This window comes from Echinops telfairi, unplaced genomic scaffold, assembly GCF_000313985.2.
Source record: "Echinops telfairi isolate 266 unplaced genomic scaffold, ASM31398v2 ScPeMD7_2291;HRSCAF=2852, whole genome shotgun sequence".
NCBI classification, from domain to species: Eukaryota; Metazoa; Chordata; class Mammalia; order Afrosoricida; family Tenrecidae; genus Echinops; species Echinops telfairi.
Window position 1 is genome coordinate 36,649,566 of NW_022106189.1, and position 25,433 is coordinate 36,674,998.

General features: G+C 45.5%; 1 protein-coding gene across 1 annotated transcript in view; it reads right to left on the reverse strand.

Annotated features, from left to right (window-relative positions):
• Positions 1–220: 220 nt before the first annotated feature.
• The window catches only part of MLKL (mixed lineage kinase domain like pseudokinase), a 26,591-nt gene continuing 1,378 nt past the window's right edge, over positions 221–25,433 (reverse strand). The window contains exons 2-11 of the mRNA XM_004704794.2: positions 22,353–22,797; positions 20,446–20,508; positions 19,903–20,083; positions 14,334–14,431; positions 12,050–12,185; positions 11,167–11,248; positions 8,865–9,016; positions 8,269–8,318; positions 7,898–8,038; positions 221–963 (exon numbers count right to left, since the gene is read on the reverse strand). Coding sequence (XP_004704851.2) covers positions 932–963; positions 7,898–8,038; positions 8,269–8,318; positions 8,865–9,016; positions 11,167–11,248; positions 12,050–12,185; positions 14,334–14,431; positions 19,903–20,083; positions 20,446–20,508; positions 22,353–22,785 — 1,368 coding nt within the window. The 5' untranslated portion in view covers positions 22,786–22,797 and the 3' untranslated portion in view covers positions 221–931. The remainder of the gene's footprint in view (positions 964–7,897; positions 8,039–8,268; positions 8,319–8,864; positions 9,017–11,166; positions 11,249–12,049; positions 12,186–14,333; positions 14,432–19,902; positions 20,084–20,445; positions 20,509–22,352; positions 22,798–25,433) is intronic.

A 25,433-nucleotide genomic window follows, 5' to 3' on the forward strand; every position in this document is an offset into this window, starting at 1 on the left:
AGCCCCCCACAACTAATCAAGGGTTCGATAGGCACAATTGTACGGTTAAGATATATAAAGATTACAGTAAAAGTATAATAATAGTAAAGTCATAGAGCATAATAGAGAGAGGAGAGAGGGTAAAATAAAGAAGTCAGACACATTTCATGGTAGCATGCTCACCTCCTGGACAGACATGATTTCAATAGCCAGGTCCACGCACAGCACGGGCAGAGAGCAGGAGAGAGGGAGCACGATTTATTACTAACCCAGGTTTTTATATCTTTGGGGATAGGCAAGCCCCCGGATTACATATGTCACAGGAAGGGGTTGTACTATAGGTAATAGAGTAATGGGGGGGGGCGATCTAGGGGTATACACCCAACATGAAGGGGAGGGACTGGGGGTACACATGTGACAAGATGGGAAATCCTAGATTCAGGATGGCAGCCTAACTTTGGATGTCACTGAGCCGGTTTGTCCCACTTTGTCTCTCACCCTCCAGCATGTCAGCCAGGCTCATTCATGCCTGGGGAGGCTCCTGAGAAAGAGATGGAGTGTTGGTAAGGTCTCTTGAAGCTTGGCTCAGAATTGGCACATCAGCAATTCTTCACATGGTACTTGCCTAAACAAACGGCAATGCCAACTTCAGTTCAAATGGGGGTGGGTGGGTAAACGCCACGTCTTGGTAGAAGAGGGCTACAAAGCCACACTGTCGAGAGGTGTGTGGATACTGAGAGATATTTGCAAAACATCTACCAAAATTACCATCAGAGATACAGTTTTGGAAATACTATTTGGAGAAGGATGTGCTGGGTGGCTGGGTTTGTTTTCTATCGGGAGTGAAGTGCTGCCTTCCAGCAGAAGGAATAATTCATTGCAAAAGCAGATAAGAGAGCGATGCCTCTCTCAGCTTCTTATCCAAAGACTTGCTGGCTTAGAGTCCAAGGCACTACTCAATGGCAGATAGTTTCATTACGATTTCTGTGAACAAAGAAACAAAAAATTAAATGCAAGCAGGGAGCGAAGAATCAAACTAGAAATACAAATTCTGTATTCCCTATTCTGTGGAGACAACATTCCCTCTAGTCTGACTGGTGCCTAAAATCCCACCATCTTCACTCCTGTCTTTGTATTAGGAAGTTCCCCTCTCACTCCGGCAATCTTCAAAACACAATACCTGGTGGCAAGGGTAGGGATAAACCCACATCTTAGTGTGAGTACGAGTGAGTTTATGGTACTAGATTTGCTTAATACCAGGAGGCGTTGGACTGTAAAGGAGCCTGGAAGAGAGAGGAAAGAGACAAAAGAGAGTGTAGAAGAAGGCACTAAATAAAACATTCTCAGTGCCTCCTCTCTCCTACAACCTGATTCTCCAGGAGGTGCAGTTGAGTTTGTACTTCAGCTCTGCAGTGAAGAGGAAAGTTTCAATGAGCATCTCTACTGTGATTTGAATGTTCCACTTGTAAAAGTAGGGATTAGGGTGTCTGTTTCCCAATGGATCACTGTGAGAAGGCGTTGAAGAAGAAAGGCCTTGTGCCAGAGACTTCCGTAAGTATTGAGGACATGTGCGGAGAGCATCCTGAAATGGGCTGGAAGCTTGTCTCTTTACTTGCTCTCTCCCCCTATAGTCAGTGAGCTTCACACCCAAGCGTGTAACCTCACAAGTCCTTAGACTGATGTTCCAAGAGATGTGCACTCCTCTGGGGGAAAATCAGCCCCCCACAACTAATCATGGGTTTGGTAGGCTCAATTGAACGGTTAAAATATATATAAAGATTATACTAAAGTCATAGAGAGTAATAGAGATAGAAAAAAAAGGTAAAATAAAGGAGTCAGACACATTTCATGGTAGCATGCTCACCTCCTGGAGGGCCATGATCTCAACAGCCAGGTCCACGCACAGCGTGGGCAGAGAGGGCAGGAGAGAAAGAGATTTATTTCGAACCAGGCTTATATATCTTTTGGGGGCGTGCAGGACCTCTAATTACAGGTAAATACATACGTCACAGGAAGGGGTTGTACTATAGGTAATACAGTAATGGGAGGGGGACGATCTAGGGGTGTACACGCTATAGGAAGAGAGGGGATTACAGGCATACATCTGGCAAGATGGGCGGATCCTAGATTCATGATGGCAGTTAACCTTGATTGTCCTTGAGCTAGAGACAAGATTTATTTTGAGCCCTTCAAGGAAAGCAATCCACTTTCCCTAACAGTAGCCAGTTAGCGCCACCTGTGGTGAGACGGACAATAGGGTCTGCTTGCTCTGGATGGCTGGTGCCTTCAGGGAGATAACTTGACAATCATTTACCATTAGTTGCAAGCAGTGTCCTAGGTCTGACATATATATTTGGGGGAGAAGCTGAAGAAAGTCTTTTTATATCCCACACACCCAGATGTTGAAAGGAGTATGCCTCCTAGGAATCAAGTTCTGTGGTAACCTACATGTCCATCAACAGAAGATTGGATCTAAGGGACTAGTGTACAGCAGTGCCTTGGCCCAGTGGCTGAAACAATGGGCTCAAACCTAACAATGGTGAGGATGGTGCAGGACTAGGCAATGGTTTGTCCTGTTGTACAGAGGGATGCTGTGAGTAGGCACCTAGCAACAACACAACAACAATGACAACAACAACACGCACAGCAGTGAAAAGGAAGGGGTTGAAGCGACCACATCAACGTGGATCAATTCCAAATCATAATGTTGAGCAAACAAAGCAAGTCAGGGTAGAATATAGCATTCTATAATTGATATAAAGTCTTTGTACATGAGAAATACAGTAACGTAGGATACTTGGGTGGTAGAACTGTAAGTAACTTTCTGCCACACAAGTTAAGGGAGTGTTAGAATACTATTACCAGAGTCCAACAGAGACTTATATAAATGGAAGCACAGTCTGCGTTCATGGATAGGAAGACTGAACATTATGAAAATGTCAATGCTACCCAAAACCATCTATAAATAGAACACAATTCTAATCTAGATCCCAACTGCGTTCTTTAAAGAAATAGAAAAACTAATTACTAACTTTGTTTGGAGAGGGAAGAATCCAGGATAAGCAAACAGTTTCTTAAGAAGAAGTAACTATATAGCATCTGAGGTCTTAAAGGTTTGCAGTTAAACAAGCGGCCATCTAGCAGATAAGCAACTAGCCTACATGGAAGAAACACACCAGCCTGTGCGATCATGAGGTGTCAACTGATTCAGGTAACAGGCACCAGAAGACCCCAAACCAGAAGCCCCAAAACAAACGAGGGAGGTCGGAGTGGAGCAGAGACCCAAACCCATCTGTAGACAATAGGACATCCCCTAACAGAAGGGTCACAAGAAAGGGATGAGTCAACCAGGGAGCTGAATAGCACCAATGAAACACAATATTCCTCTGGTTCTTTGAGGCTTCCTCAACCCACACTATCATGACTCCAGTCCTGCCTTTCAGTTCTGGCTAGACTGGAGCATGTACACTGGTACAGATAAGAGCTCAGGACACACGGAATTCAGGTCAGATAAAGCCCTCAGGAACAGAAATGGGAGTAGTGATACCAGGAGGGTAGGGGGAAGATGTGCATGGGAGGGGAAGAAAGGGAAACCGATTTCAAGATCGATGCATAATCCCCTCCAGGGGGATGAACAACAGAAATGTGGGTGAAGGAAGACAGAGGTTGTGTCATATATGAAAATAATAATATATAATTTCTCAAGGGGTCAGGAGGGTGGCACGAAGGGGGAAAAAAGAGGAGCTGACACCAAGGGCTCAAATAGAAAATAAAGGTTTAAAAAATGATGATAGCAACGTATGTACAAATATGTTTGATACAATTGAAGTAAGGAATGTTGCAAGAGCCCCCAATAAAATGATTTATTAAAAAAGAAAAACAAAATAGGAGGCCTCTCACTTCCCGACTTCAAAACCTATTATATAGCCACAGTGGTCAAAACAGTCAGACAATGATTGGTACAATGATGGGTACATAGACTAATGACTAATGGGACAGAGTAGAAAAACCAGAAATAAATTTATCGACCTATAGATAATTGATCTTAGACAAAAATTCACTGCCATCAGATTGATGCTGACTTACAGTGACCCCAAAGCCCCTCAAAAAATTAAATGGAAAAGATTCTTTCTTCAACATATGGTGCTAGCAAAACTGGATCTCCATCTGCAGAAGAAGGCAATAGGACCCATATCTCACCCCCAGAATGAATTCAAGATGGGCCAAAGACCTAAATGTAAATCTCAGAGCTATGAAGATCATCAATGAGAAAACAGGGACCCACTTCAGGGCCCTATTGCAGGGTCTAGATATACTATCACACATAATGAAGGAAGCACACACCGGAGAAGACAAGATAAATGACAGAGATGACGACTTCATCAAAAGAGTTAAAAAGAACCCATAGACTTCGGGGAAAATAATATTGACAATGACAGTGGACTATGGACTAGTCTCTATAACCTTTAGAAAACTGAAATAGCACAAGAAAGAGATCAATAGGCCAATATTTTTAAATGGGAAAAGGACATGAATAAACAGTTCCTAATAGATGGCAACCCCACTCAAGGGGAGCAAACAACAGAATTGTAGGCGATGGGGTGCGATATGGCTCAACAACAACACATGATAATAATAAAATATCAGAATAATAAGGGTTCTTGGGTAGGGTGGGGGAGGGAGGGGATAAAGGGGCGCTGAAATCAAAGAGATCAAGAAGAAAGGAATTGTTTGGAAACCGATTGTGGTACCAATTCTACAATTATGCATGATCTAATTGAACCATGGAATGTTATAATATCTGTAAGAGCTCCCACTAAAATGATTAACTGAAAAAAAAGCAAAAAAGAATGGCATCTAAATGGCTAACAAACATGAAAAGACGCTCATGATGATTAGCCACCCGGGAGGTGTAAATCAAAGCGAGGAGATACCACCATACACCGACAATGAGAATCAAATTTAAAAAGAGAGCAAGAAAGAAGAAACCAACAAACGCTGGAGAGGGTGCAGAGAGAGATTGGAAGACTCGCCCTGCTGGTAGGACTGCAAAGATGAGCAGCCACTGTGGAAAAGGATGCGGCGTTAGCGCAAACAACAGGGACTAGAGATTCCAGACCACCAAACTATCTCTGTTGGAAGTAAGAGCCATCGCGTGAACACACGTATGCACACCCATGTCCATCGGAGCTCTGTCCATGAGAGCAAGAAGATGGAAACAGCCCAAAGGACCGTCAGTCAAGAATGGAGAAAGAACCTTGGGTCCATACAGTGGAATAGTACACCTCACTGAAAAACAAATGATGAAACCACCACACATCTGGTGGCGTGGATGGACCTGGAGGTCATGATGTTGAGTGAAATTAGTCAGCTGTAAAAGGACAAATATTGTACGAGCCCACTATTTTTTTAATCATTTATTGGGGGCTCATACAACTCTTATCACAATCCATACCTACATCAATTGTGTAAAGCACATTTGTACATTCTTTGCCCTCATCATTCTCAAAACATTTCCTCTCCACTTAAGCCCCTGGCATCAGCTCCTCATTTTCTCCGCCTCCCTCTCCACTCCCCCTTCTCTCATGAACCCTTGATAATTTATAAATTATTATTTTGTCATATCTTACACTGTCCGACGTCTCCCTTCACCCACTTTTCTGTTGTCCATCCCCCAGGGAGGAGGTTATATGTAGATCCTTCTAATCGGTTCCCCCTTTCTACCTGACCTTCCCTCCACCCTCCAGGTATTGCCACTCTCACCACTGGTCCTGAAGGGATCATCTGCCCTGGATTCCCTGTGTTTCCAGTTCCTATCTGTACCAGTGTACATCCTCTGGTCTAGCCAGACTTGTAAGGTAGAATTGGGATCATGATAGTGGGGGCGGGGGGAAGCATTTAGGAACTAGATAAAAGTTGTTTGTTTCACTGCTGCTACACTGCACGCTGACTGGCTCATCTCCTCCACAAGACTCTTCTGTAAGGGGATGTCCAGGTGCCCACAGAGGGTCTTGGGTCTCCGCTCTGTACTCCCCCCATCAGTCACTATGATAAGATTTTTTGTTCTGATGATGCCTGATACCTGATCCCTTCGACACCTCGTGATTGCACAGGCTGGCATGTTTCTTCCATGTGGGCTTTGTTGCTTCTGAGCTAGATGGCCACTTGTTTACCTTCAAGCTTTTAAGACCCCAGAGTCCACTGTTAGAAGACAGACTTTTCGTCCCCAGGGGACAGACTTTGGCGGTTACCAAGGGAGCGAGGAGGGGAAGGGAGGGCAGAAGAAGCAATAGACCAGAGAGTTGACAAGTATTTACTTAGGTGGAGAGGGTTTCTAACTCATAAGAGGGAGAAGGGAAATCTAAGGAGGGCGAGGGTAAGGTCCTGACTGGGGGGAGGGGTGAAAAGTAACAAACTGGTGAACACAAAATTGATGGTGCGAAATGTAATCCACCCACCATCTAATTCACAATAATAAAATTTTTAAAAATATATTTCACTTTGGTTAAAAAATAATAATAATAAGGGAAACCAAAAATAAAGTAGCTTTTAAAATAACTTGAAAAGTTCAGTTCTGATAAAAGTCAAAAGTTCATCTCAGTGTTCTATTATCATAGACTCTGAGGACATCTTGCTTGCTTAACCTTATGAAACTTGAGATTTAAGTTTGTGCCAAAAATACACTATTTACTAGTTAAAAAAAAATTAAGGTAGTGTTGATCTTGGGGGAAGAGGAGGAAATGTGAGAAGCCAGGGACTCCTTGGTTTCTGAGTTAGTGGCAGGGTCATATTCCTTAACCAAGGGGTGAATGTGTGATGTCATTTGACGACAATTTTTAAAGCTACATGTGTATTGCATACACTTGTGTCATCTGAAACCTATCACAACAAAATTAGAGAAAAATATGCCTTTGAACTCTGTAGAGTCTTCAGTGGAAACACTTCTCTAATCCAGTGATGGTGCATGCGACCCACACCCTTGTCTGTCTGGTACTTTGGAAACGCTGATGGGAGATCTGGGTCTAAAGTGAGAAAGGGGACGCATGCTCCTAGGGAGGAAGAGGGAGAAAAAGCTATAGAGAAGCAACTGACAATGAAGTAAAAAGACTGAGTTGTAAAAGGTGTTCCAAGGATGCTGAAAAAGACAGAGATGGAGGACAAGAGGAAGGTGTGGAGCGTGAGGTTGGGGAGAGAATGAGGGAGAGTGGGAGGGAGTCAGGGGAAAAAAAGGAGAAAAACAGGCTGGGGAAAAAAAGGAGAAAAACAGGCTGGAGAAAAGCAATCCCCCTTCCCCAACTCACTTTGACCTAAGCAATGCCTTAGATATATAGTCTCAGAAATCCTAAGGGGTCAGTCTTTATGAGTGAAAATCAGTTCAATAAAAGTGAGGAGGAGGAGGAGGAGGAGTTGTTTAATGCCCAGAGAGCAGGTTTTCTCAACTCCTTCCCTACTGACATTTACCTACTTACTGGCTGGTCACTTCCGGCTCATAGTGATCCGATAGGACAGAGCAGACCTGGTCCAGAGGGTTTCTGAGACTGTAAATCTTTATGGGAGCAGATGGCCTCATCTTTCTCCTTTGGAGTGACTGCTGGGTTTGAACTGATGACCTTTCGGTTAGCAGGGCAATGCTTAATTTAACCTACTGCACCACCAGGTATTGCCATTTAGGGGTGGATCATTCTTAGTGTTTTATTTTGGGGGATGTTGGCGGGGCCTGTGCATTGTAGGGTATCCAGTAACATTTCTGGCCTCTAACCACTAGACCCATCATTTATCCCCACACCCAGCTATAACGACCCCAAATCTCTTCAGACGTTGCCAAATGACCCCTGGGGGCAAATCACTCCTGGATGTGACCCACCATCTGAGGACTCTCCTGGGAACTAGGATGTGGAGAGAGGAGAGAGAGGCTTACCCTTCACAGAGGGCCGCTCGGAGGGCTCATAGGCCCGGCACTGATTGATGGTCTCCTGCAGCAATGGAGGGCAATTTTCACCCAGTGGCTCTTGGTACCCTTCTGCCTTTGCCATCTCTTGGATCCTCCTAGACTCCCAGCCTGGCGTGGAAATAATAGGATGAAAGGCATAAAAACCTCGCTGGCATCAGGACGAGGGACTTTCAGCGTTGGGAAAGCTACTGAGCTTCCAGGGACTCCTCTGGCTGGCTCGGGCAGTGCCCACATTAAAAAACAAAGCTCCCAGAAAGCCCCAGGGAGGAGTGACCAGTTCATCAGAAAGAGCCCCAACCCTTGCCAGCATCATCTGCCCCAGCCTAGACACTTGTCACCTTCAAATGGGATGTTCCCAGTGGCGATTTCCCAGAGGACGATGCCAAAGCTAAAAGAAAACCAGGACATGGAAACATCAGAACACGTGTTCCTTTTCCTTTCTAAAATCACTTTAATGGGAGCTCGTACAGCTCTTATCACAATCCATGCATCCATCCATGGTGTCAAGCACATTCGTACATACGCTGCCATCACCATTTTCAAAACATTTTCTTTCTACTTGAGCCCTTGGTATCAGCTCCTCATGTTCCCCCCTCCAACCCCTCCCTCCCTCATGAGCCCCTGCTAATTTGTCAGTTTTTCCCCCCATGTCTCACACCGACCGCTGTCTCCCTTCACCCACATTTCTGTTGTCCACCCCCCTAGGAAGGAGTTATATGTAGATCATTGTGATCGGTTCCCCACCTCCACCTTTCCCTCACCCTCTTGGCATAAGATTTCCTTTTTCTACCCGCCTCAAGCATGTCCAGAAAACTCATTTTCCACCACCCGTTTTGCTCAACAGAGTGCTGATGACTCTTGGAGGTAGAGCTAGACTTGAGTTCTCCTCTTCTTCTTCATCTGCATAAGAATCTGCATGGGCACATGAACCTACCTGTATATTTCTGCTTTTTCGTCATATTTGTGGAACACATTGCTCAGTCCCTGCGGGGAGACGTATGCGGTAACATTGACTCTCCCCGCTCTCTTTTGCTTCGCTTCCCGACTGATGGAAGTCTGTGTTTTGCTCAGCTCAAATCCTGCAAGCTAGAGAGAGGTGACTTGGAGACAGGAAGCTCCTTAGGGTGGGGGTTGGAGGGCATGAATTGGTACTACCCATGAGCCTTAGGGAATGGCCTTTCACTTTAGGGATGTCGTCCAACTCTGTGGCTGTTGGAACGAGATGACGTATGTGCTCACCTTCCTATGGTGCAACGACCAAGAGATTTCTCTCTCTCTCTCTCTTTTTAACCCAGAGATTTCTACACGGGAATGTAAATGAATCATCTTTGACTCATCTTTGGCCTGTCTCTCGGCCTCTGGTTGGTGGTTTCTTTCAGCACCAACCTCAAGTTTTCACACACCCAGTGTTTTAAAAAGAACCTAAAGAAACCAGTTGTTTTGAGCCACTTGGAGCCGATGTGTGTCGCATCCCCTGTGAGGGTATACCAGTGTCTGCTAAGCATGGAGAAGACAAGACCACCTCTGGAGCCCTCCGACCCAGAGGCTCCACCTTGCTCCTGAGGAAGGCTCTGCGCTCTCCTGGACCCTCTATAAGCAGCCCATGTCAGTGCACTGGCCCCAGGAAACAGCTTGTGGGGCGACGCTGCCATTCTGTTCTGATCTCTTTTTCCTTTATCAGCCACCAATCCCTCAAACTCAGAAAAGGACCGTAAAGAGGTCATGCGTGGGAGGTTAAGCACCTGTGAGACTTGGTAAGTTGCTGCTAGCATCCTGGCGTTAGACACAGGCTTTCGCGGTAGCTGGTGTATGTCCGAGTGATGAGGGTGGAGGGGTACTTGGTATTAGCACTTGGCTGGCTTTCTCTCAGAAGCAGAAGTGACGTGGGGCATCATTCACCCAGACCATCTGATCCTAGAGCGTAGCCAGTGTGTTTCTTTGGATTTTATGCAACGATTCGTGTGTTAATCCCTAAACTCAAAACCAAACCCAGTACCACGGAAGTAGATTCCAACTCATAGCAACCCTGTAAGACAGAGCAGAACTGGCCCCTCCCCCAGGGTCTCCAAGGCTGCAATCCTTATGGAAGCAGCCGGTCACAGAGCAGGCGGGGTGGGGTGGGGGTGGGGGTGGGGGGCGCAAACAGCCCAGCTCTGGGTCAGCAGTCAGTGCCTCACCTGTTCTACCCGGCTCGGAGTTATCCCCACTGGTTCTGCCCGGCCAGGACAATGCTCTAGAAGGAGTCCTTGAGGAGCCCTGGTGGTGCCCTTGGGACGTGCTCAGCTGCTAACCCTAAGAACACACTATTTTTTCCACCTTTGGGAGGGGTGGACGCAGACTTACCAAAACCCTTTCCTCTTCTATGTGAAAATCTAAACCTTGCTGAACTGTTGAGCTCTGTTCCCATGGAAGCATGATAAAGTAGACAGTCTATGTCTAAGCAATAGTGCGAATGATAAAAAACGACCCCTGATTAGAAAATTACTTCTGGAGGGTAGGGGGCGTAAGGGGCCTACAGACCTGATAGGATACTGTGCTTGGTGGTAATTCTTATCACTGGCCCTGCCTGTCCCTTGCAGGGACCCTGGAAGCATTGCCTCTAGAGCTATTCAAAGAGATGGGAACTCCTGGGGGTCATGAGGGTTCTTAGGCCAGCATGTCCCTGCACCGTATGATGGGAGTCTTTTGCCTTGCACATGGGGAGAGAGGGCAAAGCGATTTCCTGGTACTATATATACTCGTGTATAAACCAAATTTTTCAGCACATTTTTAATGCAGTTTTTGTGGTAAAATTAGGTGCCTCTGCTGATATTCGGGTCGGCTTATACTCGAGTATATACAGCAACTGTGTAGATGGCTGGGAGCACTCCCACTGGAAAGGATGGCTTGATGCTGCTTGTGGGCAAGCTTTGTTTCTGAACAGTATCCTTTGAAGTGGCCCTGATTGCCAAGTTTGCCCACAGGAAATTCTTTGCATCCGAATATGTAAGTGGATCTAAGAAGATCCTCTGGTGTAACAAGATGGGACTTGTAGCCCATCTCTGCCTAAGAACAGGAAGCCGGCATTGAGTCCTACTGTGTGATTGTCCCCCTGTGGGGGCAGAGAAGGAGTCATCTCTAAATCTGAGGCAGAGAAACAGCAGGAAAAAGCTTTTGGGGATACTTGTGTCCCTCCTCTTGCACCGAACAGTCACACAGGTTAGATCAAGGGCCCCACGAAAGGCCCCCCCGCTCACCTTCACGTGGTAGCTCTCAGTGACCAGGAAGCTTGTGCTGGTGATGTTTCTGTGGAGCTCAGGTTCTTCGGAGTGATGCAGGCTGGGACCAAAGGCAGAGCGCATCAGGGACCCGTTGCAGATCTCTTAGGGGGCTGGACGGTCACTACTGGGAGAGGCGGCTGGCCCCTACCGTGACTTCCTCATAGATAACGATCCATGGGTTTTGTCTGGGGCAAAAGCAGCCCTGGTGGCGCACTAGTTAAACATTCCACTGCTGACTGAACTGTCCGTGGTATGGACCCACGAGCCACGTCCACAGCAGGAGAAAAGACCTGGGATACATTCCTGTGCACACATGACAGAATGAGCTATTGCCGGTCCTGTGCCTTCCGCTGAATCCGCGCTATGTCAGAGCCCACTGGGGCAGCCACCGTGTCAGTCCGTCTGGTTGAGGAGGCTCCCTCTTTCTGGCTGGCTGTGTCCTTTACCCAGCGTGCTGTCCTTCTCCAGGGAGAGCTTCTGCCTGATCACCGGTACCTCCAGCCCAGGCAGTAATTGGGACGACAATGATTACTTACACGAACCATTGTTGTGTATCGGAAACTTACATAGAACTAGGAGTCTGGATTTGTATTTGCTAAATCTGGCCACCCTACGAGAAGAGCCTGTCGCACTGCTTGAGAGCAAGCTAGGCAAAAAAATTCAACGACCAGTTCTGTGAGGTGGTGCTCACTCGGCCAGGACTCTTTTTCCTCTCTAATCTAAGGTCTGTATCAGAGTCAAAAGTAAAACAGTCTGGGGAAAGAGAGGCTAAGTAAGGCTTCTATCATCCCTGGGGTTATCAGCAGGCGAGACAGTCTCAACCAACTCTTCTTGGCACCCTCTCCACCCGCTCTAGTACCTGTATAAGCCTTTGGCGGCCTCCAGAGAGAGGAAGATGCGCACACCAAATTCCAGGTTCGGTTCCTTATCCAGCAGTTCCCTCAGGGTGCCCCGTTCACAGTGCTCCATGACGATGCAGAACTGAGGGGGATTCTCTGAGGAAAAGGAGTCAGACACTCAGAAGATCCATCCTGACTCAGAGTCCACCTCTCCCTGCCTCTCTGCAGAGATAGACTTGGCTCTGCTGTGAGCCTCATTCCCCACCTTATTATCCCTATACCATCTCACCCAGTTTGGCCCAAATGCCCCAGGGTTACCATTCTTCTTGATGGTATTCGCTGTGTGAAAATTCTGCATTTGTTTGAGTCGTTAGATGAAGAGTCAATGCAACAATTAGGCTGTATGACAGGGGCTGGATAAGGAAACCCCGACAAGAAGTCAACGTTTCGGGTCATCGGCTTGAGATGGAAGGACAGACACAAAAGCCTAAAGTCAAGGACCTCTGCTGCTCCCCAAGAGAATAAACATCACTGAAAGCTTTCCTCTAGTATTGACAGGGATTTGACTCCAAACTCAGGTCAGCTTGAGGCTGGAGAGAAGCATCCAGAAGGATTCAGACAAGAGTAGATTGGTCCTTGCTGAGGGTAAGAACAGGAAGAGAAAGTCCAGGCCCGGAGAGAAAATACAGCCACACTGAAAAATGAAAAAGGGCCTAACACATGGACTCTTTGGTTAAAGGGCAAGTGCATTTAGTGTTTGCATTTGGTTGTTGTTGTTGTTGTTGTTAGATGCCTTTGACTCCCAGCAACTTGGTGCCCAGCAGAGCAGAACATGGCCTGGGCTGCCCCAGCCTCATAGGTTTGAGCCCATTGTTACACCTCCTCTGTTGATCCATCTTGTTGAGGGGCTTCCTCTTTTTGTCTGACTCTCTCCTTTACCGAGCATGATGTCCTTCTCCAGGGACTGGTCTCTCCGGACAACATGTTCAAAGGATGTAAGAAAGCCTCATCATCCTTGATTTTAAGGAGCATTCTGGCTCTACTATGTTTTCCAATATTGATTCGTTCATTCTTCTGGCAGCCCGTGATATATTCAATATTCTTGGCCAACACCGTAATTCAAACACATCATTCTTCTTCGGTTTTCTTTATTCATTGTCCAGCGCTTGCGTGTGTAGGAAGCAATTGAACATTGGGTCAGGTGCCCCTTATTCAATGACATCTTTGCCTTTGAAAACATTTTAAAGAAGTCTTTTATAGCAGATTTGTACCTTGCAATAGGTCGCTTGATTTCTGGACTGCTGCCCCCACGGGTATTGATGGTGGATCCAAGTGAAATGAAATCCTTCAATCTTGTCTACATGTACCATGATAGTCCAGTTTAGAAGACGTTTGTTTTCTTTATATTGTTTAATCCAGGCTGAAGGCTGTAGTCTTTGATTTTCATCAGTAACGCGCTCCAAGTCCTCTTCACTTTCAGCAAGCAGATTGCAAGTTGATAATGAATCTTCCGCTAATCCGACGCTGCACCCTTCTTCATGCAGTCCATCTTAGGTTATTTCTTTGCTCAGCATACAGACTGAATAAGTATGGTGAAGGGATAAAACCCTGATACACACGCTTCCTGATTTGAAATCACACCTTATCGCTCCCGTCGGTTCAAATGACTGCCTCTCAGGTGATGTATAGGTTCCGCATGAGCACAGTGAAGCTTTCTGGGATTTCCATTCTCTCTAAGGTTAGCCACAATTTATTATGATTCACACAGTTTAACACCTTTGCACTGTCAGTGAAACACAGGCAAATTATGGAATGTGTGGTTACGTCCTCCGTGAGCTGCCTCCTTTGCCACGAGACCAGAAAAGCCAGATAATGCCCAAGTACCATTGCTGAACATTAAATAGCTTTCTGGTATTAATTTTTAAGTTAGATCTACACTAATGATGAGCCAGTGTGGACTCCTTCCTTGGACCAGTCTGCTTCATAAGGTTTTACAGCAACAAAATGTACCCATTCCCCAGGCTGGCATCTAAACAGGAACCCTCTTGACTCTCAGTGGAATGGCAAGAGGAGATGTGGCTCACATGAATGCAAACCAACTCTCAGGCTGATGTGACCAACGTTAGCCCTGCTCTCCTGAAAAAGGATGGGAACGTACATCTCGGGTGCAATATATTAACAATGAAAAGAAAACGCCATGCAGATTCCACCCCTTCAGCTGTTTTTCAACAACAACCACAACGACACTCCCAACAGTAGATGTCCTCCAGGTCACTGAACGCCAATCCTAGAAGCACCCCTTACCTTCCTCATCAATGCAAATCCCAAATATACGCAGGATGTTGGGAGATTCAAATTTCTTCATGGTTCTGATCTCCTTATTGAAAGTACTCCTCACTAGTCTATAAGAGTAAAAGAGGAAATGAGAATGCAGAACTGAGTGGTGCTCGCCCCCCCCCCCCCAACTCTGTGCATGTGTGTGAGGGGGAGGAATTGTCAACATCTGCTCAGGGTTAGAATGTGGTGCTGTGCTGAGCCCAGCTACTGATGGAAGGGTGTACATACGCAGAGGTGCTCAGGCAGCTGCGAGCTTAAGATTCATCAGCGAAGGGAAGATAGTAATGGGGCTTACCGATCATTTTCAGGATTTTGAACAGCCTTGTAGAATTGAATTTATAATTATTTTTTTCTTTTATATACAATTTTATTGTGCTAAGATAAACACGGTACATGAAATTTGACACTTAAAAAGTATTTGATCGAGGGCTCTTACAGCTCTTGTAAATTTGACATTTTAACCGTGTTTATGTGTATGATTCAGTGACATTAGAATGCTGTGTGACATCACCATTACATAGTTTCAAAAGTTTTCTCACCTGAAACAGAAATTCAGTACCCCTTTAGCAATAACTCCCCAATTCCCCCAACCCTTGGCAACCACTAATAAACTTTGGTCTCTTACTATGTGTCTATTTTAAGTATTTCATATAAGTAAAATGATAATATGTGTCCTTTTAGATCGAACTGATTTCACCCAGCAGCATGTTTTCAAGGTTCACACATGATGTAGCATATATCAGGGCTACATTTCTCTTGATGGCTGAATAGTATTCCTTCGTATGTTTGTACATTGCCTTGATTCATCTTTTGATGGACTTGGGTGGTTTCTGTTGTTGTTTTTTTAAACTATTGGAAGTAAGGCTGCAATGGAGGGCACTGGTGTACAGCCATCTGTTTGAATCCTTGCCTCCAAGCACTCGGGTATATGCTGAGGAGTGGAATTGCAGGATCATTTAGTAATTCTGTTTCTAACTTTTTAAGGAGTTACCACATTTTTCCCATTGGCTGCACCATATGGAGCACCATATCCCAAACCAGACTCACCGCCATTGAGTGGATGCCAACGCATATTGACCCTATAGGAGAGGGCAGAACTGCCCCTGTGGATTTCTGAGACTAGCTCTTTTTTTGTTGTTTTTTTTTTTGAGACTAACTCTTTATGGGAGTAGAAAGCCCACTTTTCTTCTGTGGAGCAGCTGGTGGTTTTGAACTGCTGACCTTGTAGTTAGCAGCCCAACAGGTAACCACTATGCCACCAAGGCTCCTTGCATTATATAATAGCTACCCTATTATATTGTGGGTATGTAGAATTGGATTTTGGGGAAGGGGGGATATAAAGCTTTCTAGAAAAACAAAAATGTCAATTCTATATTTGTTTTAGACTATCACATCTTATTTGACTGATGCTCCATTAATCTAGTTGATGTGTCTTTGATTAACAAAGGAGCCCTGGTGGCATAGTGGTTATACATTGGGCTGTGATCCTCAAGGTCCACAGTTCAAAACCACCAGCTACTAGGAGGGAGAAAAAGATGGGGCTTTCTACTCCCATAAACATTAATCTCAGAAACTCACAGGGGAAGTTCTACCCTGCCCTATAGGGTCACCATGAGTTGGCATTCTACTCCATAGCAGCAAGTCTGGTCTTTTTTGTTTGGTTTGATTAACAAAGTTTAGGAAACAAAATATTACTTATTAGGTAAAACCTTATAAATACAACCTCTTCTATAACACAGGCTTTCAGGTGAGGGCAGGTGAATCATTAAAGGGGACATGAGAACCACCTTCCCAATCCAGCCTGCTCCTTCTTTCAGAGGCTATCAGGGCTGTGGGGGCAGGTCCTGTGGTTCTTCTGCCTTCGGGGAGCACCCTGTCTGCTCCAGGACTTGCTCCCTCACACTTGAGACAACGGTGAAAGGTCGAGTCCTGCTCCTCCGACCCTTACCCTGAAATCCTGAGGGACATGCCTGCTCGGGTTCAAAAGGAATAGCCCAAGCCTTTTACCAGATGTTGGGAAACCATCGGGGTGGGGGCTGGGGGGAATTTAGGAAGCAGCCCTGGCACTATCTGCCAGTAATTGATTTTAGTTTAGACACACCTGGTGTCTGACAGTTGGCTTTCCCTTGTGGTCCCAGCACCAACCTCCCAAGGGAGCAGTTTGAATCAGTGCAGAGAAGAGGGTGTAGCATCTAACAGAGATGCTAACTAGAATGGGCTGCTGGCTCCAGCCACCCAAATCAACCCTGGAGAAATTACTGAAATAGAGGGGAAGAGGATTTCAGAAATGAACCATAACAAAGCCTCATATCCCTGCACTGGAACTGTTAAATAGACAGGGAACACTCCACCTAGTAGTTGAAGTCTGAGTTTGTTCTTCAGCACAGATGGACCATTTCTAAAAACACACAATGCACTGAGTCAAAGTGGGGGGGGGAAGTGAGTTCCAAAGTATCAATATAGTTAAACTATCTATTTTTAAACTATCTTTTCTAATGTGAATGCAATAAAATTAATTACAGAGAAAGAGCTAAGAAATCGTGTATACTCGTTAAGTAAATAAATAACTACTAAATAATCTCTGGATCGATAACAAGATCATCAGGGAAACTAAGAAATACTTAGGATTGAATGATGTAAAGACCAAATGTCAGACTATATTGGGGACACGTCAGGAAGAAGTGGGATGGAAATCTCTAGTTTAGATATATTTGCTCAGCAGTAAGAAATATTAAAGATAAACTTGGACTTCAGAAACAAAGTGTAGAAAATAATAAAGAGGTACAAATAAAAAAAGTAGATAACAGCTTCAAAATATTTGACAAATTATTTGAAAACATATGCATGCTTTTGGCTCTTTGGAAATACTAGTAAGATAGCCCCCTGGAAAAAGTGATCAAAAGAAAATGGTCTAAGACATAAACCAACAAAACATGCTCTAGAGGAGAAAAAAATAACCACATAATTAACAATACAAAACCAGTGGTGACCAAGAAGATAATACATTGAAAGCCTAGCGGGGTGGGGGTGGGGGCTCTGGAGCAATATCAAATGCTGACATTTTTGGCAAGAAGAAATAGAAAAATATCTTCCTGCTGTCTCATTCCATGCGGAACGACCTTGCTTTGCCCGATTTCCATCCTTTCACGCAGTTTTACCACCTAGCAGATGCTCTATCCTAGAGAATGATCCATGTCCCCTGGAGAAGAATGTATATTCGGTTGCTGTTGGCTACAGTGTGTGATAATGTCCCTGAGGTCTAGTTAGTTTGCAGTGTTATTCAAGTATTTTAGTTCCTGGTTTAATGTTTGCTTAATTGTTCTAGCCAGTGTTGAAGATGTGGTCCCGAAGTCCCCAAATAGCACTGCTGAAATGTTCCCCCCCTTTAGTTCTGACAATTTTTGCTGCATGTGTTCTGAAGCGCTATGGTAAAGTACAAACATGTTTATAATGGTTGCATTTCTCCAATGGGTTGACCCTTAGAAGATAATAAATTGTCCCCCGTTAGCTCTATGCAGGAGAAAGATGAGGCTTTCTACTCCTCTAAAGAGTGTTAGTCTTGGAAACCCACAGGGGCTATTTTACTATGTCCTATAGGGTTGGTATGAGCCGGCCTGACTTGGTGGCTGCAAGTTTGTTTGTATGTTTCTCTAGCCAAGGAGTCCAGGTGGCCCAACAGGTTAAGCATTGGGCCATGCATGGACCCAAGGCAGTGCAAACTCACCAACCACTTTATGGGAGAAAGATGAGGCTCTCTGCTCCTGTCCAGCTGTACAGTCTCAGAAACCCGAAGGAGCTTTGTCCTACACTAAGGTGACCAGATTTTAACATTGGTAAAGCGGGACACCATTGACCGGGGTGGGGGTCCTTGATTAAAAATTTGGTCTATATGGAGCAACAAAAATTTTCATAGAACATAAAAATAGTATTGTAATATTTAAAAATTTTCAACATAAGTACAATTTACAAAAATAATACATTAAAAATTATGTATAGTATTATTTTATTCTTGGGCATATTTCTCATTTGAGTGAATTTTTTTTTTAGTAGATTGCGGTCATTGTTTAAAAGGTCATGAAATTTGTTAAATCATATTTCACACATAAATTAGCTTTCAAAGTCTCAACACTTAATTGTGAATTTTCTGATGTACATACTTTATTTACCGTAGAAAAAACGCATTCAGTCATAGCATTAGTTCCTGGTAAGGACAGAGTGCGTATTCCACAATTTTTAGTGCATTATTGTATGGAACATGGTTTGTTTCAAAATGATGAAATATTTCTAACCATTTGTTCTCTATTGTGATTTTTTGCCGATGCCCAAGATTTAACCTTTTCCTTATCAATATATATTTTAAATAATGATACCTCATTAAAAAGATCATTTTTGGAAATATTACTATATGGGAAATGGTGAGCAATATGATTGAATGATTTTTGCACATCATTCCAGTATGGTCTGCTAAATTCAAGGAAATGTATGCATTTAGGAAATAAATAAATAAGTCACTTACTTAAATTATCTGAACAGCTAATTTGTTGACATCACTTGTTTAACTAGCACACAGTACGATGTGTATTGTCTGAGAGACAGTTACAAAATGTTTTCATCGTTGCCAATGCCAAAAAATGCCATTGTAAAAACAAACAAACAAACAAACAAACAAACAAACAAACAAATGCCATTGTTCATTAAGTCCAAACAATGGTGGTCGAATTCTAACAACTGATCAACAATGCGAACTTTGCTAAGCAGTTCTCGATAATCAGTTCTCAACAATTATTTGTTATTATCAAAGTTTAGCATAAAATTAACAAAAATAATATAAAACTCATATCCTGGTGAAATAGCCACATGGCAGCCGAAAACCGTATATTCCCTTCCCGTTCTCCCGCCGTTTCCTAGCTTGTCTTGCATTCTTTCCAAAAATCGGGACTTTTTTAAAATGCCGCGGGATGCGGGACAAGTTGTTAAAAATCGGGACAGTCGGGACGTCTGGTCACCTTATCCTAGACGGTTTGCTCTATGGGGTCACTCGGAATTGGAAAAGACTCCATCGCAGTTGTCGTTAGCAGTTAAGCACTTAACCCACCATACCACCATGGCTCCTTCATGAACTACCCAGAGCAGGCGAATCCATAGAAAACCGAAAGTAGATGAGTCCTTCCATAGATCTGGGAGTGTGGGGACATAGCTGAATGGGGGCTTACTGCTAATAACCCAAACCAAAGTCATTGCCATCGAGTCGGTGCTGGTTCAGAATGAGTCCCTGTGGGTTTCGGAGCCTCTATTTACAAGAGTAGAAAGCCCAGTTTTTCTCCAGCGGAGCTGCTGGTGATTTTGAACTGCTGACCATGTGGATCACAGCCTAACACTTAATCATGACACAATCAAGACTTGTTTGCTTCTTAATAGCAGAGGGCAAGTAATTTAACCCTGCAGGCTCTTGAGTTCCCCTCCTAAACCTGGAGACAGGGTCGGGCAAGGAGTAAGTGCAGTGATGCACAGGAGCAAACTCTGCAGAAGGACTTACCCAGTGCTGGACTGCGAGCTGTTGAACACTTTTATGGTCACGGGACATTTGCTGTATTCTCCTTTATACAGGATGCTGGATTCGCTTTTCCTTAGCTCTATCCACGGGGACCCTGAGAGCTGCTCCTTCTTAATCTCCCTGATGTATTCTTGGGGAAACTGCTTCATGGGCTTCTGCAAGCCTAACTCCGCCCCAGGAGAGAAGGAATAAAGGGTCGATGAGATGAGGGAAGAGGCATCGTCATGCTAGTGAGTGGGTTCTACACCATGACCCAAAGCTGGGGGAGTGATTCGAATGCCTTGGGGTGACCAGCAAGGACAAGGCTGTGGGGTTAGCAAACATGTCAAGAACTTCCCTCCACTCCAAATCCACCTCTCTCTTGACCCTTCACCTCCATCCCACCCATCTCTCACTTCCAAGTTCTCTCTACGCCTATTCCTGGCTCAGAAGTCACACAAAGGCAGGCGGAAGGAGCCTGGGGGTCTGGTAAGTAGAGTGACTTCTAGACAGGGCACAAGCGGAAGCTGCCAGCACATAACTTACATTGCCTCAAAGTTTGAATGATGCTTTCCAGCTGCTCCAGTAAACAGTTGATGTTGTCCTTTCCTGCAGGTGAAAGGACAGCAAATAGTCAGAAATAGTAATGCGAATGAACCACATGGGGCACCGTCTGACCTGTTGTGTTATTCACTATGACGGGAACTACTCTTGCTTGTCAAGACCCAGCTTTCTAAAGCACACAGATAGTGTGAAAGGCTTGGGCACATGACTTGCTTTGGCCCAAACCAACAATCAGGTGTGCACCACTTCCCATTAGGAGCATTGCATTGACTTTGTTTAGGGCTCTAAACTGACTGCTTGGGGGGCCCGGGAAGTCGTGTCAACAAAGAAGTGTGAAAGTATGACATGCATCCTGGCAGGCTAACCCACACAGGACAGCTGCCTTGGAAAGTCTCCTGGACTATATATGCCTCAATGAAAATCAACTTTTTTTTTCCTTAAGGCGTTGAAATTTTTAGAATCTAACCTATCCTGACTTATCTTTTTTTTTTTGGCCATAAGAAGAGTGTTTATTATCAAGTTTTATTGTCTGTCTAGTTTAGAACAAAAAATAGATTGGGCTTCAGGTGAGCTCAGGAACAATGTTCTGTTTGTTTGTTTATTTTTTCCTTCATTCTGTCTCTCTTGTCTTTCTCTCTTCCCACCCTGGCTGGCTGTTTGCTCAGAAATCATTCTTCCTTTCGCTTCAGTCTGGCTTCCTTCTGTCTCCACCGTCCTCTTCTATTTGTGCTTTCCATATCAAATCCAAGTTAGAAATAGTTTTAAAATCTCATGACACTCTATTGTACGGTGACCAAGCATCCCACTTTGCCCTAGGACTGAGAGGTTCCCCAGATAGGGGATCTGCACTGCTAAACCCAAGAGAGGTTCTAATGGGAACAAGGTCATGAGAAACACCCTGCGTCACCCTGTGACGGTAGGAGGGGGATCTGTCCAAACGCTGTGGAGAGGCTCAGACCCCCTCTATCAAGATGCGCAATGGACCCACTAACCCTGCTTCTTGGAAGTTTGTCTAGGAATCGCCTTCTGGAGAGCAATTCAGGAAACTGGTGGAGAGGTTGCCTGGAGGGGAAGGGGGGGGGGGCTTGAGGTCAAGGTTCACAGGGGGGTTGACACTTTGTGCCCTGTTTGTGCCTTTTAAATTTTGTCCAGGGTGAATCTGTTACCTAATGAAAAAATGTTTTCAAAAGATTTTGTCGAAGCAAGTAAGTGCAGGAAGCTAATGCTATGTCCCAGGTTGATGGGCCTAAGTGTGTCTGCAACCCCATTAGAAAGCAGACCCAGGAGCGCCGATTGGCTGGGGACCAGTCCTCTTCTTCCCTTAGAGGGACTCAGCTGGGAGAATTCCAGCCATTGTATATCAAAGGGGGAGGCAGAGGCTAAGGAAGCATTCACTGCCCCCTCAGTTTTGCCTAAATGTCAGCAGCCCCCACCGTAAATGGGCCTTGGATATTCAGTGCTTGGCCACACGTCCAAAGGAGGCCTTCGATTCCGACTCTTGGCGACCCCTGGTGTTAAAGAGTGGAACTGCACCAAGGAGGTTTCCTAGGGGCCATGTTTACAGCGGCAGATGAGGCCTCTGGCCCTTGTGACATCTTTGAAGCGCCCAACTTTTCAGATTAGTTGCTGAGAATCCTGGTGGCACAACAGTGAAAGCATTTGGCTCCTGATGGCGTAGCAGGCTGTTCCAACCCACAAAAGGTTCCAGCCTAAAAATCGGAGTGGGGCAGCTCGACCCTCAGCACAGGGCCACTGTGAGTTGAACCTGGCCTCAATGGCACCCCAAGAACTGAGGAGGCCCCCCCAGGGTCCTGGGCCTCATGCAGAGCTGCTGACACCTCTGCCTCCTTCCTGTTGTTTTAGGAATCAAAGAGCACCCTAAGACATACCCCAGTCTTCCTCTGCGTCCTGCTGATCCTCCTTTCGCCAGGACTCTCTTTGGGAAGAGCTGGGAACAAAGATCCGCTGTTTGGCCAGCAGCAGCAGCGAGAGTTCCTCCGAGGCATCTCTCAGACACTCGTTCACCTCTTTGAAGAGCATTGTGACATTCCTCGCTCTTAGGAACTTCAGGATATTGGATTTGTTCTTAAACGTTTTCATCTGCATCTTAGCTTCGGTTAAGGCTGTCTGCAAACGGCACAAGGCGGCGGTGAGCTGTGGAGACAGGTTCCCGGCTCCTTGGGCCTGGAGCACCTGCAAAGGCTGCAGCAGGCCCTGGATGCGGCTCCCCAGGCGCTGACATTGGCGCTGGCAGTACTTCATCTCTTCACACTGGTTGTAGACGAACTGGCCTAAGGAGATGATCTTCTCCAATATGTCCATGCCTGCACGAAACTGAAGGGAGGCGCGTGAGTCCAGGAACCTCTTGCCTGCATACTACTCAGCTTAGGGAGAACCCAGGGTCGATTTGAGTCTCTGAAGGGGGCTCCCTGCCATTCTAAAATCTCTTCTTCACAAAATCAGAGCCAAGGAGAGTCAGCCCTAAGAGGACTGTATCTCCTGGTCCCTCCTGTGATTTAGTACAGCCCTGGGGGTTGTGAGTGGTTTGGGTGAAGTTTGTCTCCTGGCTCCCCATCTGCTACCTTATTGCCCAAGATGATGTGACCATAGGGGTGGCAGAACCCCCAGATGGATGGCAGGACCCTGGATTCTTGAATCACTGCTTAGAGGAGGGTCACCCACAGACCTGAAATACCTACCATAGACTGTTTAAGCGAGAGAGGAATATATTTCTACTGTGCTTCAGCCATTGCCCTATGACGTCTACTTGTTACATCAGCTTAGTCTACATCTGATACCAAATCCATCCTGTCCACACATCTAGCTTCACAAGGGCTGCCTTCAGAGGCCAGGCAGGTAACTCAGCCGAGTGAAAGGAGTTGGCGTAGAAATAGTCTTTTGAGCCACAAAGAACTATTCTTCCTCCCATTTTCCTTGAGATACATGGACCTTCTGGTCTTTCATTTCCCCATTTTTGGATAAAAGCAAGCAAGCAACCAATCATTACAGTCCTCCAGGAGAAAAGTGGGTGCAGTATAGCACCGACGAAACACACAACTTTCCTCTCGTTCTTTAATGCTTCCTCCCCCACCACTATCATGACCCCAGTTCTACCTTACAAACCCTGCTAGACCAGAGCATGTATACAGTACAGACAAAAGCTGGAAACAGGGAATCCAGGACAGATAAGCCCTTCGGGACCAATAATGAGAGTAGCGATACCAAGAGGGGAAGAGGGAACCAATTACAATGATCGGCGTATAACCCCCTCCCAGGGGACAGACAACAGAAAAATGAGTGAAGGGAGACAGCAGTCAGTGTAAGGCATGTAACATTTTTTAAATAAATTATCAAGGGGTCATGAGGGAGGGAGCGGGGTGGGGAGCTGATACCAAGGGTTCAAGTAGAAAGAAATGATGATGATGGCAACATGTGTACAAAGGTGCTTGACACAATAGATGGATGGATGGATGGATGGGTGGATTGTGATAAGAGCTATAAGAGCCCCCAATAAGATGATTTTAAAAGAAAGAAAGAAAGAAAGAAAGAAAGAAAGAAAGAAAGAAAGACAAGCAGCATACGTGTAATGATAAAGGCCACGAATCCCTGGTCTCAGTAGCATGCTGTCCAGAGGGCGGGCTGGAGAGGTCATGCCCCATTGGCTGACCTACTGCTGCTCTTCAAGGGTCAAGCACACAGGGATGGGAGATCTTCCAGCTTTCAAAAGAGGCCTGAAGTCTGGATTTTTATGTCCACTTTCTTTCTAAGTCAAAATCCTTTTCCAAAAGTTTTTTTTTTTTCTTTTCCAAAAGTTTTTAAAACTCTGCAGTCCAGCACTGTGTGTGCCAAATGAGACAGATCTGCCCACTGGATATTGTCCACGAATACCTCATTTACAAGGTTAACCAGGATGTTAAGGACTTCATAGATGTTGGTCCCTGCAATCTCAATGTTGTTGGTTTTTTTCTGCCCCACCCCCCACCCCCGCCGTACCTGGTCCCTTGTTTCCTCTCCCCCAACTGGTACACATTTATTTTGGTTCCCTGGGTGGGGGGTGGGGCTGGGGTGGGGGATGGTCCCATCGAGTCAGCACTGTCTGGCTCATAGCCACCCAGGTACAACAGAATAAAACACCGCCCTCACTATCCGTGGGATGTTTGAGCCCATTGTCACAGCCACTGCATCCATCCATCCGATTGAGGGGCTTCCTCTTTTTAGCTGACCCTCGACCAAACGTGATGTTCTTCTCCCTGGTTACATGTCCAAATTACATGAGGTGAAGTCTTGCCAACCTCACTTCGAAGGCACATCCCAGATGTACTTCCTCCAGGACAACAGCTCCAAACCAAAGGCACAGCCACCAAGTCCGTTCTGACTCCTAGTGACCCTACAGCACAGAGTGGAACTGCCTCTGTGGGTTTCTGAGACTGTCCCTCTTGTGGGAATAGAGCCATGTCATCTTTCTCCCTTCCAGTGGTGGGCGCTTTTGAACTGGTGACCTCTTGGTTAGAAGCCCAGCACCTAACCCAGCACACCCTCAGGTCTCCTGCTCTTTCAAGATGGATTTGTGTATTAATTCTGGAACAGGGCATTGTACGTGTGAAATAACACTCATCGAAATACAGTAGCCCAGGGGACCCAGCTCGAGCGGCTAGTGCCAGACCATTTCTCGGGCCTCTTCAGAGCCAAGTACTTTCTGCCTTTCTCTTGTTGCCCCAAGGAATTGGCAGATTTCACTTTCCCGGCAGGAAGACCTGATTTACAGCTTATTACCAGTTTATTACCAGCCTGGCCCAGAAGCCATTCTCAGCAGTTATTAGTCAGAAAAGACAATTAGGGAAAACGCCCCCCTCCTATAAACAAGGTGGGGGGGGATCAAGGCTACTTAGGAATACATTTTTACAGAAAAAGCGCTGGGGTGGTAAAAAACAAACCACGGCAGGAAGACCTGATTTACAGCTTATTACCAG